This window comes from Aulonocara sp. 'chitande type north' Nkhata Bay, linkage group LG10 (genome assembly GCF_057382095.1).
Source record: "Aulonocara sp. 'chitande type north' Nkhata Bay isolate Kocher_YH1m ecotype deep benthic linkage group LG10, A_spYH_male_GT1.1, whole genome shotgun sequence".
In the NCBI taxonomy this organism is placed as follows: domain Eukaryota; kingdom Metazoa; phylum Chordata; class Actinopteri; order Cichliformes; family Cichlidae; genus Aulonocara; species Aulonocara sp. 'chitande type north' Nkhata Bay.
Genome location: NC_141353.1, coordinates 34,304,962 through 34,323,870, shown reverse-complemented (window position 1 = coordinate 34,323,870; position 18,909 = coordinate 34,304,962). Strand labels below are relative to the sequence as shown.

Here is an 18,909-nt window from a genome sequence, read left to right as displayed (position 1 = left end):
GTTTCTGCACATTGCACATTTGCCGTTGGTTGCCATAGCAACCAGAGGCCCCATCATAGCATCGACCATGGTGAAGCATGCTTATTTTTAGAGTCTGTGACTGGCCTGTAGTGGACAATGTGTATGATGTAACTGTGAGCTACAGAATAAGTGAGACCAACCTGCAGCTGGGCAGCAGGCAAGTTGACATCAGCCACCATCTCAGTGCACGGGTGTTCCACCTGTAGACGAGGGTTGAGCTCCAGGAAATAGAAGCTGCCATCCTGGCTGTAGAGGTACTCAACTGTACCAGCACTTACATAACCCACCAACTTAGCCAGCTTTACTGCACACTGAAAGGCGAGAACAGTTCAGGTTAATTTAAGCTTGAAATTTGTTGGTACCAATTTCCATTTATCAGTGCAAGTGATGCTAGAGGGGGAAATACCTTTTCCATATCCTCAAACACATCAGAAGTGGCGATGGTAGCAGGAGCCTCTTCTATAATTTTCTGGTGTCGCCGCTGCACAGAACAGTCTCTGCCAAACAGGGAAATGGCATTGCCATACTGATCAGCCAAAATCTGAACCTCCAAGTGACGGGCATGCTTGGCTAGCTGCATGACAAAAATGGGCGATCCTGGGACTTCTGCCTGGACCTGGAAAAGATAAAATATATTCTTGAAATCGTTGAATACATAAAATACCACCGTACCAAAAAGCAGGAAAAGCTGTACATGTTCACTTACCTGTCTGAACAGGTTAGGGAAATCATCAGCAGAGTTGACTTTACGGATCCCTTTTCCTCCACCACCTTCGGAGGCCTTCACCATTATAGGGTAGCAAATTTTCTCTGCAGCCTTGTGATAGAAAGAGATGTTAGAAAGAGTGCATGCAACACTCATTTTCCATTATACAGCATTAGGTGAATTGCTTACTTTCATGCCATGCTCTACATCCTGGACGCAGCCGAGCTCATACAAGTCGTGAGGAATGTTGACGACCTTCTTCTTTTGGTTATTCTCTGGCCAGTCCACTGTCAGACCTGAAAAAGAAGATCCCAAAATGTACTCAGCATAGAAACTTGTCAGTGTCCCTGTGCATTGTTAATATTTTATTTCATCTGAAATGTTGACCAGCTACAATATTCAGACACCAGAATCTATGACCTACCTGTTCCGCTCCAGGGCAGTGTTGGAATTCCAGCTGTCTGAGCCACGATGGAGGAAGCAATCTTATCTCCAAGCGCCCACATAGCCTGACTTGGTGGACCTAAGAAAAGAGAGAAGAATTTTAACACTTTACTCTTACGTTACTCTGGCAAATGAAGAACAGGTGATGGTCAACAAAGTGACCCTCACTCCTCACCCATGAAAGCAATGCCATGCTTTTGAAGGAGCTCTGGGAGTTTGGGGTTTTCTGAGGCATGCCCCCATCCAGCCCACACTGCCTATAATACATAAAACAATACAACACCAGATGATAAATAAAAAAGAAAAAAAAGAAAAGAAAGAAAGGTAATTACAGAAGAAACTATTGAAAAATATTCTGGTGATACCTGAACTGGTATGCGTTTAGCAATGTCTAGAATGAGCTCAACATTGGCATAGTTGTTGTTATTAGTCCCCCCGGGTACAGGCACATAATGATCTGCCATCTTAATGTACTCTGTAAGCACAAAAAATATGACAAAACATGAACAATTATTCTCAGTCCTTTCAATAATACCAAAAAAGGCCAGTCATATTAGCTATAAGATAGTTAAAATGTAAAATTTTTGAATGTAAAATTTTAGAATCATCAGAATCAACATACTTATTAATCCCTAGGGAAATCATGTTGAAATGTTGTATGTAGAAATCATGAAGTCAATATACCTGTCTCAAAAGCCTCAAAATATGCTGAAGGTGGTACCACATACAATGAGTCTACTGTTTGGGGAAACCAAACTTTAGCTCACCTGCATTGGCCTTCAGGTCTTCTGGGGTCACCATGACGACAAAACGGATTGCCCTTTCATTGCGAAACATTTCATAGGCCCAGCGGCGGATGGAGCGCATGCATTTCACTGCTGCAATGCCATTGTTTGCAATGAGCACCTGAAAAAGGAGATCAGTTACTATTGTTAACATAGTCTAATCACAATATAGCAGGAAAGTTATGAAATGCACATACAGTCAATCATTTGACTGACATAATATCACAATTTGAACTTGAATCTTTTAATGTTTTTTGTTATTATTGCAGAGTTTATAAATTAGATTATTGTATAGAATTATTGTCCCTATATAACACGTTGGGGTTTTTTGGAGTTTTTTTTTTTTTTTTTTTTTTTAAATCAGAATTTCTTACCTTTTCAATGACCCTGTTACCACCAAAGCGTGTGACAAATTCAGCAGGAGAAGCAACAGTGAAGTCCCTCTGGAGGTCAATACGCCTGCGATCTCGTCCTTGTTTCACCAGGTGCAGGCCTGACATGCTTGATCTGTTTTAATTTAAAAAAAACAAAACAAAGAATATCAATATAATGTCCCTTTGGTTATACAGCTTCTGGATAAGTTGGTGAAATGGTCAGAATGTCTAACCATAAATAAAAATCTATGACAACAGTAGGAAAAAAACAAACAAAAAACCAACAACCTAGAAATAAAATAATGGAAGAAATTGTTAAAAAGAGTAGAATTTCTTGTTCAAACACATTTACATGTTGGGGCAAGTGCTTCCAACAGAAACTGCCGAGCCCTGTAAATCAAAGCTCCACCCAAAGAGGAAGAGTTGGGACAGTTGGGTACTATGGGTGGAGGAACGTGACAGGGTGTGGCAGAGCCTGGGCCCGTTTAGCTGGCTGGCTTCTATATGACATGACACTGGATGGTTGCATCACTGTAAAGATCTTGACGTGGATCAACTCTGTCCAGATGTGGAAGAGATTGTGTGTGTGGGGGGAGTGGGGAGACGGGGCGGCATAACCCCCGTTCATCCAGTATTTCCAGTTCTGACAACGGTAGTGCCGCCCAGTGTCTTTCGGTTTACCCTCATTGAAACTGATCACATCAAAACCAGCCACAAATAAAAGTAAACTTGCTGATTATGGCACAAAGAAAGTCAGCATGCAAGAAATGATAATAATTAATGTCCCAAGTGTTTTTGCAAGTAATTATACTTAGAGGTCAAATACACATAAAAACACACACGCACTGTTTTTTTTTTTTTTACTTAAATTTAAAACGAAAACTTTAAATAACAAAACACAGGAGATCAGGGAGCCCAGTAGGAAAAAAAAACAACCCCACCCCCACCAAAAAAACAGGCTAAAAACTACTATCATGAATAGCTCCTTTCAAAAGTTTGGGAATTCCTGTCTGTAAAAAATCATTTGACCATTTTTCCACAAAAACATTCTGCAGTCAAGATGACTGCTCTCCGGGACAATCTCACACAGTGAGGGCACAGAGGAACCTTTAGGTAGAGTGCAACTAGAAAAACCGCATTTTTCACAAGTTGCTCAAAGGGTTACATTCAGCCAAGGAAAACTACATAATCTGAGCAGAGCATGCTGCGTGTTATTTTAGACTACAGATGTTGGCTAGTTTCACAAAGACAGCACAGAAAGTTGCAGGATCCCTATCCCTATCTCTCATTTGCTATATATAGCTTTTAGAAGGACATTTGCAAATGTTTGAATAAAATGTATATTTCTGTTGCATTACCATTTAGAAGCCAGACAGACAAAGAAGGTTTACAGGCTAACCTTAAATTGTGCATAGGACCATCGATGTGGTCGAAGCCCATTTCATAGGTGCTGTCCGAACTCCCGGAAGATGGAGACAAGGAGCGAGTCTCCTTCTCGTCCAGCTGTATGTCCACCTTTCCTTGGTTTTCATCCTCTGAGTTCTCCTCTGACACAGATCCCACAATGAAGCGAGAGTGCAATTCCGCAACAGCCGGAATCTTCTTGGCAGCACCGTCCTGTTGTGCCATGGTCGGGCGACAGGAGCAGGCTCCAAACACTGACAAGAAGCAGAGCAGTGGTTGCAACAGTTATAAAGGAGCCACAGAGTACAGTGTGACACAGATTGCTTTGGCTGGAACACAAGGCTGTTTGTCATTATTGCAAAAGTGGGTTACATGAACTTAAGTTTCTTGATAGTGCAATTGATATTGCATCATTTTTGTGCACACTCTGGAAAAAAATGCCACTTTGTGATCTGCCAAAACAGTTGCTTAGAATAAAATATTAATAACAAAATATTAAACAATAACACCTGAATGTAATGAGTGCTATATTGTCACCAGTAATCATATAGACAGAACCAATGAAGCATTATTTAGGCAGACAGCCATATAATCAAATTTGCTATTTGCCAGAGTTGCACTGTAATCATCAGTTGTCCTGTGTACACTTTGCATCTGCTATTTAAAAGAGTGGACAAAAGCAAAACAATTAAGACAATTGCTTGATTAAAACTCCTGTTTTTCCTCAAAACCCTAGCATCTGCTACAGTAATACTGACATTCCCTTTCTTCTCCCCCTTGTTAATTTACCATGAAGCCTCGAAAAAACGTTAATTAACAGCCACGTGCGGAAACGATAAGACGTTACTTAACTGCTATGTTGCTGTCGCCCTACCTGTCCAGTTGCCACAACTGTTAAAAAAAAACCCACCTGTCAGAGCAACTGGAAAGAGTAGACTCTCGGGTAAGGCACACCTTACCTCTCGGCAGGCGCTTGCGGGACCAGAAAAACAAGCCGAGCACCGCAAACAGGCACGCTGTAAAAGTGAGCCAGGAGAACATCACGAAATGATAGCTGTGTTTAGCTTGTTAATAGACCCATATTTCTGTTTTCCGCAATGAACATTATTTAATGAGATAACTTTAGAACCGCCTTCTAGAAAAAGAAAAATTAAGGGGGGGAAAAAACAAGAACTAAGGCTGAGTCGACTAGTTAAGGTTACCTGTCCGGTGAAGGCTAGCTTCTTTACCCAGCAACCCCAGATAAGCTGAGGCGCAGGTGCTAATAACGCTAGCTTACCGGCAGGCGCTAATACAATTATAATTCCACAGTAACGGCACTAATACAATAGCACGGACTGTACTGTACTGGCTACCGTTGTACTGTACTGCAGTGTGGGTGAAAACCTGGGTGCAGACGCGAAGTAATAAGAGATAAACCCTTGCAGGTATGCTAGCGACTCACCGGTGGAGATAAACCGACACGTAATCCTGAAAAAAAGTTGAATTAAAAAGATCGATAAATTAATTGTATCTGCCAGACATCTCTCTTTCGAGTGATGATGAAAACATCACATCATGATGAGGTCACACATCACCATCAGATGCTTAAACAGCAGAGAGTGGGGTGATGTGATGATGCGCAGGCAGGTTATTCCTGGGCATTGACCTCTGACTGCAGCTTCCGCTATAGAACTAGTTTAGATAGTAAAGACATCACACCCAAGCCGGTATATTAACGACTTCAGCATTATGTGTTCAGGCTGTCTATCTATTCTTCCGTTTATAAGGGAATGACGTAAAAAAAACAGAAAATATATTGTATGTTGGACGTTATGAACAACTTGTAATTATACAGTTAATTACAAGTTGTACATAACGTCTAAAATACAATATATTTAATATAATAATATAATTTTAAAAAAGAAAGAAAACTGTGGAGTCAAGATAACCACAGCTGCTACACCAGCTGAAATCAAACGAAACGCTAGTGTTTTTGTAACATCCATCCAAGGTGCTCGATACTATATCTGCTGAATTCTTATGATTAAAAATATATATGAACATTCCAAAAGCAGAAAAAAAAGAAAAGAAATAATGTTTTTTTGCTTTTGTTTTGTTTTTTCTTCTATCCAGTCAATGTAATAAGGTCTTAGTAATCAAATATCAGTAAAAGACACGTTAACGCTGAATCCTTTCTGTCTAGTTCAGCTAGATCTATGCTGATTTCGCTCGCAAAGCTCCAATCAAATTGCAGTTAATCTGTGTGGGCGTGTTTAAGGCGGTAGAGGGCCGGGAGACACCCGGAAGAGGTGGTGCTTGAGCATGTGCTGTCAATGTACACAGCTACATAATATGTAGCAGAACTGAACTTCGGTGTGCGGAATCTGTGACGAGCACACAGTTTCGCGGTTGCAGGTCTTCGTCGTTGTTGAGTAGACTGCGTGCAGCTGAAGCATGCTGTGAGCCCGCTAACATCAGACTACATTTAACAAGTCTGTTGTACACTATTTTCACGACGGGTAGTTTGAGGACTATGTATGCAAACTGGGAATGTCAAAAATCAGGGGCGATTTTAGCCCATTTTTGGGGGTGCTTCAGCACCCCTAACATGAATCAAAGCACCCCCAAAGATTTCTTACTTTTTTGACAATATTTGCTGTTTGTGTGACACACTACTAAAAATATAAAAAGCATACAGTACTGTACTTGTGTGAGACGTAACATTTTAACAACAAAAGTATAGATAATCCCCCCTCCCAAAGTGATTTGTTCCAGCTCGCCTCTCCCCTGCTCTGGCTCTAGGATGGTGGCTGAGACGCAACGGAGCGGAGGTGTTAGTGTCTGGCTTAAAACAGGACATATTAGCTGCATTTAACCTTCAGTTACTCTTTATATAGTTAGGTAGGAGTCAGACCATGTTTCTTTTTAGCTGAAAAATATTACACCAGGTAACCTGCTGTGTTGAAAACGTGTTTTCTGGCAATGTTTGCTACTCTACAATCCGTCCTGCTCTGTAGTAAAATCAGCGACATCTGACCGTCCTGTTGCTCCCATTGAAATATATACAGCCTATTTAAAATCTAAAACTTTAAATTGTCCGTAGCCTGCTGTTGTTACCACTGTCCTGCTTGAAATGGATACTAACTAGCTAACTGACTGGATGCCCATTAGCCTTATAACTCCTGTTGTGTGTGTGTGTGTGTGTGTGTGTGTGTGTGTGTGTGTGTGTGTACAGAGAGACAGTCAGGTTCATAATGGATATAAGGAAGTTTTTTCAAAAAAAGGAGCCACATTCAGGTAAAAGTGTAAAATCAAATTATCCATCAATCAAGAATAATATTGGATCAGTGTTTCAATGTTTATATCTTTTATTGGTTGTTCATGTGGTTTGGTTATTTGCCTTTTGGTTGAAAGTACACTGAGAGAGGACTTTTTGTTAGCGATCTTAATAGAATTTTTTTTCATATTAATGTAATTTTTCATCTAATTGAATACAATCTATTTGTGTATGATTGTCAGTCCAAAGAGGGAGAGAGGAAAGAGGGAACGTGAAGAGAAAGTACAAGGTCAGGAAGAACCAGGTAAGAAAACAGACAGGGAACAGTGACAGGCACAACACAAACTGTTAAACTGACAAAGAGAAAAAACCTGATTTTACTCACACAATCTGGAAGTTGTGTCCTCCCTATATTAAAGCTGCTATAAAGAATCTGCAAAACAAACTGGGTTGAAACATTTTTGACCCTCTTTAACAACATTCCAACATAACATTATAATGGATTGGGGAGATTAAAATTAATAATATATTTTTATGTGGTTCAGCCACAACTCTACTAAAACCTCAGCCAGTAATAGGTAGGCCAACTTTTGGACCGTCCAGTTGTCTGTATGACTGCCGCAGTACGTACATCACATTTGCACACTATCAGAAAGTGCCAAACGATGCCCTGGTGGAGTGAGGAGCTGTAAAGAGAAGCAGATGCTCTGTTTATATTCTAAAAATGTTTTAAGCTTGTTTCAAAGATTCTGTACTGCAGCTTTAAATGTTTTCCAAAAGCACACACACACTTATCAGTGTTTCTCAAACTTTTTACAGTGTGTACCACCTGAGAAAAATGTCAAGCTCTCCTAAGTGCCACTATGAAAGCATGAAACTCATAAATCTTACAACACAAAATTAGTATCTGCAGTAAAGATTTTTTCATACATTGTATACATTCTACCACAGGCAAAGTTGCCTCCATTTTTATATTCTTTTTTTTTATATTTTGTAATAATTTATTTGTAATAATTTATTCTGTTTTGGGAGTGTTTTTATGTATCTGTATTATATTATACAAACACATTAAAAGTGAATCTCTGTCCAAAAAATGCACTCAGTTTACTTTTTACTCACTATGAGCATCATTCATTATTCTTCCCCAGTAATTAAGGTTAGGATATGTATTTTTTTTTATTCCAATCCATTCTTCTTTTGCAGCATTTAAATAACCTTGATCAGATTTGATGGTTTTGTTACAGACTTTTCAAAAAAGTGTTTTGCTTTGTTAAAATGTACAAAACAGTGATGTCATGTTTTGTGACGAGGACCCAGGCACAGAGAGACTTGATTAATTTAAGAATCTTATGATTTAATAAAGAGATTTGCAGACTTGCACAGAGATGGTAAAATTATGATGACTGATAACGGAGACTAAGACAACAGACGATGAGGACAGGGAGGAACAGGGGTTTAAATGCACCAAAGTGACAGTCAGAGAGAACTCGGGACAACATTTAAGGATGCAGGGACTGACAGAGACAGGTTTATCTTGCCTGGCTGGGCAGCTCTCTGGGTGCTCAGCACCCCCAAAGCTCTGATCCTAGAATCGCCCCTGTCAAAAATTAAGAAAAAAAATGCATCCAGTGTGCAGTATATTAAAGATGTTTATTCATCACTTCAGTGCAGGCAAGTGGAGTATATAGACTGCAGACGATGTAGTCAACGGAAGACTTATTTCATATCCCGTTTGGCTCACGTTAGCTGTGTCGTTTGAAAGCTGAGAAACTGGCCTGTCTGCATTCAAACTGGTTCCGGCGAAATCCCACTTCTAATCACAAACGAGAAGCAATTAGGATTGATCGTATTTAAATAAAGAGACTTGAATTCATATATTCTCTCTGTGAAACTGTTTTACAAAGACAGTTATTCAAAGTAATGTTCATACTTAATGTGACGAATTAAACATTGATTTTTTTTTTTTACCGTACTCGTGTGCGTGTAGGACAGATGGATAGCCACGTAAAAACGCTTAAAACTTTGTCTATTCATGTGTAGACAGTAACAGCTTGCTGAGGTTTCTGATGATATGAAAGTGTAAATGCAGGTCGTCAGGCTAAGAGTCCTAAAGCTAAGCCCTAAAAGACTGAAAGAGAATGAAATCAAATTACAATATACCAGTGTTGAATTAAATACCAGCTCATTCAAAACATGATTTGGTTCATTAAATGTACATCTTTTAGTTAGAGCCTACACCACTTTAACCCAGTTGTTAAAATAAAACAGGATACCTGTGATAAACTATGACAGTTAACCTTAGTGAAATACCCTCGATTACCAGTTTACATCAAAGGTGTAAATATATTATTATTGCACCTTAGATCCACTAGGTGGCTTCAGAGGCCTTAATGTGCAGAACCACTCAAAGTGGTTCTGAATTTATGGGATTTCAGCAGGAGCAACTTTGTCTTTCTATTTCTTGACTTTAACATAAAGATACATGCCAAAAGCTTAATTTACATTAACAAAAGCTTTTAAATTGTTTCCATGTTAAGTGAATGACTGCATCAAGGCGATCTCATCTATTTAAGCCATCTGTGTTAACATTTTTATCTTAGCTCATAGTGATGATAAGGATTGATTTAAAAATCCAATCATAGAGCCTGCATTGCCTTCTCTTGACACAGTGATGTTGAAAAACTGAAGTATTTGCAAGTTAACAGTCTTTTAACTAATATTCTGCACACTGTGAAGTGTGAAATAGATGCTTCCCTCCCAGTGTTCAGAGTAGGTTAGCACATGCCTGCAGAAACTTGATATTTCAGTGCACTGTTGGTCTATTTTAACACAACCAAAATTATTATTTTAAGTATTAGTAGAATTAATTAGTGTAATACTAAACATGCAAGTGACAGGAATAAATATTGACACTATCGCAATCACAAAAGAGATTTAGGATTTAAAAAAAAACTTTCTTTTTTCTTTCTATGCTTTAATAACTTAGGTTTGCAGAAGACAAAGAAGCTCTAAACATTCACTAACACACAAATGTATTAAGAAGACTTAAGTATTCATTTTTTAAGTCTCAAGACAACTAGTGACAACATTTATTTTGCCATTTGTCAGTGTGCCCCAGCAAACCTCAAAGTAAAAACAGTGTGAATCATCTTGTTTGAATACACAGTCAGCTATCTACATTTGTTTGTATACATGCAAATGGGTGTGTCCTACACTGATATGACCTTTTTTACACTCTCCCAGTATGATTTAGTGTCTTCAAATTTGTCCCTGTCATTAAACGCCAACTTTACTGTCACCAAGTGACAGTGGTTCAACTTTATGTGAACCACTGTCACTTTACAAATAGTGTCACTGTCCAGCTAAATTTTTTTTCACACGGTTGAGCTAACATATGCCATAGCTTTATGACTATTGTAATGCTGTGTGCGGACAGATGTAAAATACGCAGGCAGTAAAATGAGGGCACTGCAGCTAACGGTCCAATTTAAAATCTGTCTCTTGTCTTGCCAGTGTTTGTTCCTGGAAAGGTGTGGGTGTTGGATGAGGGGAGCAAAAGTGCCAAGATGTGTTGCCACAAGAATTTGTTTAGAATTAAGATCATAAGTTCAAGAGCTCCCCTTTTCTTCTAATGCATTTGACTGTGACTTAAAATAGAAGATGACAAAAATGTTCTATAAGGTCTAAAGGGCAACCAAAGCCACAGTTGCCTAGAAATCAGTACAAAGATGGGTCATAAGGAGCAGCCACATAGGCTGACCTTTTCTGAAATAGAAAACAGAAGTAGAGAAATAAAATGTAAAGCTTTTTTTTAAAAATAAAGTAACTACATAAATAAAACTGATCACCATTAGAGAAAAAAATAAGGGAAAAATCCCTTCTTAAATCAATATTAAATATCCTGGCATTTAAAAACAGTGATAGACAGCGCCACATCCAAAAGTTTGTTTTTTTTTGTTTGTTGTTGGTTTATTTTTACGAAATGTAGGGTTGCAATGCACAACAACTCACCAAAAGATGACCCCGCCCAAAAAAAGAACAAACAAAATAAGCAAAATTAACGTTAAATAATTCAGTCAAATATTACAGATTAGAACATCTTTATGTAAATTGTGAAAACACACACACAACACACAATATACTTGCATAATTCCATACACAACATCACATCTCCTGGAGATTTCTCAAGTGCTGGTTTAAAAGAAGATAAACAAAAAGTCCTGAGTTTTTCCAAGCTCACTGCACATTTTTGGTATATCAGAATGTGAAAGTGTGAAACAAATATAAAACATTCTGAAAAAAGGCTTCATTTAGTCACTTTCTTGTGAAAAAAAATGCAAGAGAAAAACTATTTACACATTTACATAGAATAAAGCAGTAAAAATGTGTTTTTAGTTATGTTTAAAGCACATTACATCATATCATCCTCTAAAGAATTTCACCCCGGGCACCGACTTTTGCATAGCACATGTTCTGGAATTCCATTGAGTAGCTTTTAGTAGAATCTAGTACAATATTTATTTGAATCATTAAATTAAACATGCATATCCAAGTCTAGTATAATATACTGACTGTCATTGGACCACCAAGTCTGTCTTTATTAAATTTATGATAATATGATCGATTTAATGAGAAGCAAAAATATAGACTTTCTGCCAAAACATTTTAAATGATTGTCATATGTGACTTCACTTGTAGAATAGTCTATTATGGAGGATTTGGTTTATTAGGTCTTATGACTAGATAGCTGTTATTGTCAAACACCAGAGTTGACTCTCGCTCAGATTGTAAATATGATCTACCAGGCAGTCTGGATGTTAGCAGATTTTGGCTTGAGGTGATCGATGTGGGAATCTGATAAGGGCTGAATCGCACCCATGGTCGAGAGTTGCTGTAACGTTGGCTTCTGGAGTGCGACGAGGCTGCAGTGCAGAATGAAAGGGCTGGTGTGACTGAACCTGGTGCTGCCATGTAGCGGTATGGATATGAGAAAAGTCCTCCATAGGGTGATGGTGAAATCCCCTGCATTAAAAAGTAGAGTTGTTAAGATTTGTAGTACAGATCATGTCATCTTCCTTTATATAAACAGCTCTGTAAAATTAAACTTTATTAACCAGCAACTGAATACATCCGATTTGTTTTGTCTTTAACTCATATTATGGAGGAAATCCAAGGCATTAGGAAAGGAAGTCAGTAAAGGTAATCAATCCAGTCCCATTAAACAACAAGAGGATTGACACCTATGCTTTACTTTACACTGAAAATGACCTGCACACTATAAAGATCTCTAAGCCATTCATAAAGAATTCACAAAGGCTTATAATGAAGTACAACTACTCAAGTAATACATTCCAACTATTGTTTTACTTTATTCAGTAGTTGTTTAATGAAAAACTAGACATTCATTGTTTTTCATATTGTATATATTCATTTAATGCTTTTATATTTTGTTTCCACACATAATACACCAAATAGTGATCAAAGGTTTTTCTGTTTTTTAGTGGAAAATCGGTTTACAAAGAACCTTTGGGGTTTTTTTAATTATAACATGAAGGCTTGTAGGATTGCACAAACAGTAGGACGAAACATGAAGTAAGATCTAAAAGTATGTTCTCCAAATTACAAACAGAGCTTGCTATGAAACATATTGGCACGAAACATATAACGTATTTCAGCTTTACTCGCTGAGAGTTTCTTTAACTGTAAAAATTCTGCAGCTGCCCAGTGTGAAGTCCTTTGTTAGTGCTCAAAGACTTTAAAGATGCTACTGAAGTTAAGTAACTGTTACTGCTGTATACAGCACTTACAATTAAATGAATGGATGAAAATATATTCAATAACTTAATATAGTGAACCTGGGGAAGCGTACCTGAGATGCTAGCATTTGCTGTGACAGTTGACGTTTGAACGGAGCTGAAGAGGTGATGCTTTCAGAAAACAGGCTTCCATTTCTTAATTCATTTATACCAGATGAAGTGGGAAACATATTCTCCATAGCCATATTGGAAAAAACCTCTGGCTTCATTGATAGCTGTCCAGATTGAAATGACAAAGGTGTCCCAAGCCTACTAGAGAATTGGCTGTGTGCACTTGAGAAATCCAAAGTGGGTTGCTGACCAGCACTGAAGGATGATGCGCTCCATGACTGTAACATCATAGGCACGACCCCATCTTTGATTTCACTCATTTGCTCTTCTAAACCCGTACCTATAGAATGTCTATCACGTGAAGCGCTGCTTGATGTTCTTGCTTTTGTTGCATCTTGTTTGTTCTTTCTGAGATCACACTTGTTCCACAGTATCTCTTCACTTCTCAGACTTAAACCCAATGTGTGTTCTCTCCTGGAGCAGCTGCCTTCAGCGTTGCAGTCATCTAGTGGATCAACGTCTGAATCACTGACAACGTTGGTCTCGTCTGTAAGGAAAAAAACAAACACTTGAAACATTTTTAACCATGACGAAAACACTGTCAGACAGTGTGTCATGGAATACTTTGCAGTCAAATTGAATGAGCCATCATATTATTAACCCATGTTCTTTTGAAACACAGTTTAAAATGCTTTGTTAATTTTGCATCAAATAAATATTTTTTTAAAGTAAAAACAAAAGCAGATCCCCAAACTACAAACAGCAATTATTGGCTTGAGAATATGTCATTAAAAGGAAAACACGTACTAAAAACAAAAAAAAAATATATGCAAGCTGTTTCAGTGTAGTGACTATGCAGTAGATCTTAAGTTAGATTATCACTTCATGAACACAGGTCAACAGTGGCTGCCTAATAACATAATGAACTCTAAATGAACCCACCTTGACAAGTTGATGTGGGCATCAGAGGGCTGCTTATTAGTTGTGGGGAATAAAAAGGCTCACTGGTACTGGGCTGCTCATAGGAATCATCAGAATCAGCAAAGTCCTGGTCTGCTTTGCTTTGGTTTCCATTCAGTGAAGAAATGTTTAACTGTTTATTTCTGGGGATCACAAATCGAGATTGCATGAGACCATGCACATATGGCCTAAAGATGTATTCTGTTTTCAAAATGTATACCTCTTTTCACGTCTCCCATTTCCTGTATCTCTGAATCCTTTGGCAAAGGGATTGTTGTCAATTTTTAGTTGTGTAATCTTGATGGAAAAGAAGGAAAGATCTGCAGATTAATCAATCCAAAGTTCATTGTGCAGTGACAAACAGGCACAACAGTAGTACACACTGTATAATCCATGTGGATATTTGTCATTTGTGTATGAGGGGCTAAAGGATGATGTTACCTTTTCATTTTGATAAGCAGTGACAGCGATGAATTCTGTCTCTGGGAAAACATAAGTCCGGAAGGTGCTATAAGGAAGCTTCATTATGTCATTCGCCTTCACAATATGAAATCTGGGTTGGTACTTGTGCATGGAATTCAAAATTGTCTGCAAATTAGAAAAATAGAGTTGGAATTACTGGTATTTGGGTAATTAATTACTACAACTACAACCATAATAAAAGCTTTAAAGCAGTGCACCCAGTCACCCAGCATAACCATGCGTAATGAGGAACAAAAGCAACTTTTCAGTGAGTGTTACTTACAAACCCATGGTTATCGGACATGTTATTGGTGAGTTTGAGTTTATGAAAGGCAACAGGCTTGCTCATCCATTGTTCTCCTGTAGACGGACTGTCCGGGTGGATGTACATGCGCTTTGGCATCTCTGGGTCAGCTTTTCCAGCCATCATCCAGCGGGAGTTGTGAAACTTGTAGCGACAGTCGTCGACAGCGACAATGTCCATCAGCAAGATGTACTTGGCTGTATCATTCAGCCCTTCTACTTGCACTTTGAAAGGGGGAAACATCCTCCTGATAGTTAATGAAGAAAAAAAGAAATTGTTGTATATGTCATAATTAACAGTGTTATTTTTGTTTTTCATCACTTTTTTCTCATAGAGCTTCTATTTGTCTATGGAGGTCCCCCCCCTTGTGGCATTTTTTAAACTTCCGATCATCAGCAAAACTAGATTATTCGCTGTTTTTCCCCGTTAAAGCGTGAACATAGCATTTGTGCGCACTTTTACAGGCTATTTACAAATTTGAAACGACAAAGACACTACACAAATTCTCAGTAGACTACTTAAATGCGCATTGCACTTGCCTTCCTGATTTTGTGATAACCATTTCAGTTCCTATTTTGTGAAATTCACTCCACAAGTTCTTTGATTCCAGCGTAACTTTCGGGTCCTCGTCCAACCATTCTTCTGGCTCAAGTCTCTTCAAGGAACGTTGCTGAACGGCCTCATTTTGGCACCCCAGACCTGCGTGCAGCCCCGCGTCAGGGGGTGCCTGCTCTGACAGAGACTTGGAGAAGGACGCGGCGTCCGGAAAAGTCGGCGCGGCGGGAAAAGAAGGCTGTGCGCTGGTAAGGAAGGCTGACAAGGACAAGGCACCTGGTCCGCGAATTTGGAAAGGATAATAAGCCATGGGAACAATGGCGCCAACTGCATTTCTCAGCACAGCATCCGATCAGAAAAGTCCCAGCCAGCCCGCGCAGGTTGCAGGCGCATGGCGTACATCCAGACAGCAACTCCGATTTTAAAAGTTTATGAATTGTGTGGCATGATTGGTCTTACGAGGGAATGCAAAATTCCCCACTCTTAAAATACTGAGAAAGAGGTAAGAATCCGCTTGTAAATCGCAAACGGGGAGAGAGCAGCTGTGAACGCTGTGACTGCACAAGCTTGTTGAAAACAACTGGTACCGAGGATGAGAACAGAGGGAGGGAAAGAGACTGTGTTTGCGCTGTCACACGTCTGTTTTCCCTTGCACAAGGTACACTAACGAGCCAAATATTTTCGACAGGGCTTCGTTACACGTAGCTTACCAATTACCAAACACGCATAATGATAATAACAATAATAATAATGTAAAAATGTTCAAATATTCTATGATATGTCAAAAAAATAAAATAAAATTACAAATCAGCGCGTGTTACTGATAACAGAAATACATCATTTACACAGTTCAGGATGTCTGGAGTCACTTTACCTTCTTGAATAAACTAGTTACGAGACAGGAAAGCTCGAAAGTGGAAGTGTTGCACACACACACACACACACACACACACACACACACACACACACACACACACACACACACACACACACACACACAGAGAGAGAGAGAGAGAGAGAAACAGATTCCAAACGTGATGTTCAAAAGGTTTAAGTACTGTCTGGTGTGTTTTACTTTATTGAATTTATTGAATCAGCAGTCTTGTCACACCTACAAGCCAGTGGACACTATTTCAGTGATGAGGATGTACACATCCTGGATAGGGAGGAATGCCTTGAGCGGGGATTCGAGGAGGTCATTTATGTGAAAAGGGAAAGACCATCTCTAAATCAAGGAGGGGGGCTAAGGGTACATCTTTCTCCATCTTGCAATGCTGTGATTGCAGTCATTACCCAACTATCTGTGAATGTTACTCATGGCCATTGATCAATGGTCTTTGATCAGTGGTTGTTGATCAATGGTAATGACAATCTGCATATTAATGAAGAAAGAAGATATTTGCTTTCAGTTAAAATTATTTCAAAGGGGTACAAAACCACAGAGGCATGTTCATCTCAAAGAGGTTCACTCTTAAAGAGGTTCACCAACTCTGTCCAGTAAACAAGGTCTTTCCTAATCTTGTGGTTTAGCAGCATGAAATTAGCTTTGTGCAGGTCAAAGAAGGAGAGGGTAATTTGTATACCTGGTGAAGTAAAAAGTGACAGGGACTAGCTAAATGGATCAGAGCAGGTTGAAGTCCGGGATACATTAGGTCGAGGGCGTTGCCTCAGACTTAGAGTAATTAATCTCGTAAAGTGGAATTTCACCAAAGGACCAACTGTCCCAATAATAGAATCCTCAAGGTGGCTTAAATAAAGCAGAACATTTTCCATAGAGACGTTATGTATCAGTGAAGCTACCTCTATGCAATCACAAACAAGTAAATTCAAATGTTTTAGCCTGCACAGTGGGTCTGGAGCCATGACCCACCATGATTCGGGACACTTCAGGCCAGCTGTGATGAGTGGAGTAAGAGGGAGAGATGCAAGGCCTTTCAGTCCTGTCAAATGACTTATTGGTGTGGAAAGAGATTCTTGGATATACCTAAATCTGTTTTTTCTTTTAATTTGCAGAAAAGTGTACAGAAAAGAGACTAGAACAGAAAAGAATAATGATAATGAGACAATAATGATAAAATCAACAAACTGTTCTGTAAGTTACAGGTTTGTGCTGGATTTCTCAGTAATTAAAAAACAAAGGCCACCACAGAGGATTTTACAATCCACTCTGAGAAGAGGAAAAACTAAGTGTTGACAGTGTCTTTTAGTTGAATACAGCATTTTCTGAGATCCATCCAGAATACACAACGGGTATGACGCCAGTCTGTCGTAGGTCTAAAACAGAGAGAAAGACAACCATTCACACTCACATTCATACCTATGGGCAATTTAGAATCACTAATTAATGTAGCTCTACAAACTGCATGTCTTTGGACTGTGGGTGGAAGGCAGAGTACCCAGAGAGAAACTATGCAAAGTAGCAGAGAGAACATGCAAACTCCACAAGAAGCGCCAGATGGTGTATTCAAATCCAGGACCTTCTTGCTGTGTGGCTCAATTTTGGTTACTAGAAACTTGATGCAGTTCTCAACTATCTCCTAGTTTGGGAGCCTTAAGTATTGTTAAGCCCAGAAAAAACTGATGATTCCTCTTTTTATGTGGGATGAAGGCTCTTCCCAAAATCTACCGTCATACCAAAATCCATCTTAATCAGGCTGAAAATAGAAATCAAGTCCCACTGGTTATTGATATGGTTTATATAACATAGGATTTGTGTGACGTATAATGTGAATGACTTGTGAATATACCCACTTACTTCTGACACAGACACTTTGTAACCCTAATGCGCAGTAATTAATTTTAGGTTACATTAACCCATTTACAGGGGTGCTTCAAGCACAGACTCTGGGATTCCAACTTAATCTAATGATCTTAAACTAGAGACACAAACAGGTATAAAGAGAGGCCAAGTTATTGTTTTTGCTGTAGAGGCTATAAATGTTTTGCCCACAAATTTAATTAAAGCCTAACAGACATATGCTAACAGACAACTATTTTAGTCTCACGAACCTCTACATCAAAGTGGCAGTAGCTGCGAAATCTCTAATGGGCACTATAAAAAGCTTGTTCATTCAATAGAATTAAGAATTAATTTTACTTTCTACACAAATTAAATGAGTGGCATGGCAGGAAGACTTCTTATGTTAGAATTCCTAGCAGAATTGACTCCCTGTTGAGGCACTGTCACACCATTTTGTTTATTTAGACTTGATTAGCAGTAAGCTCTGCTTTCCTACAAATTCATTTAGGGGGCTTTCAGAGAGACTTTCAGCCTAACTAGCAAATTACTACTACAGTGGACTATTTTTAATCCTGAGAATTTCATTTATGATTTGGCTTTCTCACTTTGGTGTTACATCAAAGACATCACTAGTTTTATATTACACTAAACTGTCCACTTTGTTTTAGTCTGGAATTGAATTGCCTTTAAAATCGTCTACAGAGAAGCTTATATTTGTAGCTCTTAGTTGTTCTTTGGAGTTCTAGACCAGCAAATTGACGAAACGTCTGCTTTATGGAGGTGCTCACACAATCAAGTGATTAGCAGCACCTGGCTGCTACTTACCTACTTAATTTCTATTGAAGCCTTAAGAGTGTGCTTTGTTTTTCATAGGACTGTATAACATTTCATTGCATAATGTTGCATCAGTGTCCATGCAGCTATTATGTGTTAAGGTTAAGCATGGTCCTCCCTTTACTGATGGGTAAACATGTCTTAGGTGTGTCAAAAACAAGCAAGCACTGGCCACTTTAAATAACCCTTATCCG

At 38.8% G+C, this 18,909-nt stretch overlaps 2 protein-coding genes and 1 long non-coding RNA gene across 10 annotated transcripts in view; 1 reads left to right on the top strand and 2 right to left on the bottom strand.

The window, feature by feature from the left end:
* The window catches only part of acaca (acetyl-CoA carboxylase alpha), a 33,925-nt gene extending 28,535 nt beyond the window's left edge, over positions 1-5,390 (bottom strand). For 2 of the 8 annotated variants that reach the window (XM_086309634.1, XM_086309635.1), the window contains exons 1-11: positions 4,694-4,959; positions 3,730-3,988; positions 2,331-2,463; positions 1,939-2,077; positions 1,537-1,646; positions 1,347-1,428; positions 1,152-1,250; positions 917-1,023; positions 728-838; positions 428-637; positions 162-332 (exon numbers count right to left, since the gene is read on the bottom strand). In XM_086309634.1, the coding sequence (XP_086165760.1) occupies positions 162-332; positions 428-637; positions 728-838; positions 917-1,023; positions 1,152-1,250; positions 1,347-1,428; positions 1,537-1,646; positions 1,939-2,077; positions 2,331-2,463; positions 3,730-3,988; positions 4,694-4,775 (1,503 nt within the window). In that variant the 5' untranslated portion in view covers positions 4,776-4,959. Of the gene's footprint in view, positions 1-161; positions 333-427; positions 638-727; positions 839-916; positions 1,024-1,151; positions 1,251-1,346; positions 1,429-1,536; positions 1,647-1,938; positions 2,078-2,330; positions 2,464-3,729; positions 3,989-4,586; positions 4,603-4,644; positions 4,665-4,693; positions 4,963-5,178 lie in introns of those variants that run through there. The other 6 variants (XM_086309631.1, XM_086309628.1, XM_086309633.1 and 3 more) reach the window with 6 other exon arrangements.
* Positions 4,536-8,034, top strand: LOC147321272 (uncharacterized). The gene is made up of 3 exons (XR_015131339.1): positions 4,536-4,677; positions 6,952-7,013; positions 7,236-8,034. It is a non-coding gene; the product is annotated as an uncharacterized LOC147321272 (long non-coding RNA).
* Positions 8,035-10,844: 2,810 nt separating this feature from the next.
* LOC147321271 (T-box transcription factor TBX3-like) lies at positions 10,845-15,947 on the bottom strand. The gene is made up of 7 exons (XM_086307573.1): positions 15,126-15,947; positions 14,566-14,833; positions 14,262-14,408; positions 14,041-14,117; positions 13,803-13,963; positions 12,863-13,407; positions 10,845-12,015 (listed from the first exon to the last, which is right to left on the bottom strand). The coding sequence occupies exons 1-7, from the start codon at positions 15,449-15,451 to the stop codon at positions 11,701-11,703; spliced, it is 1,839 nt and encodes a 612-aa protein (XP_086163699.1). The 5' UTR covers positions 15,452-15,947; the 3' UTR covers positions 10,845-11,700.
* Positions 15,948-18,909: the final 2,962 nt, after the last annotated feature.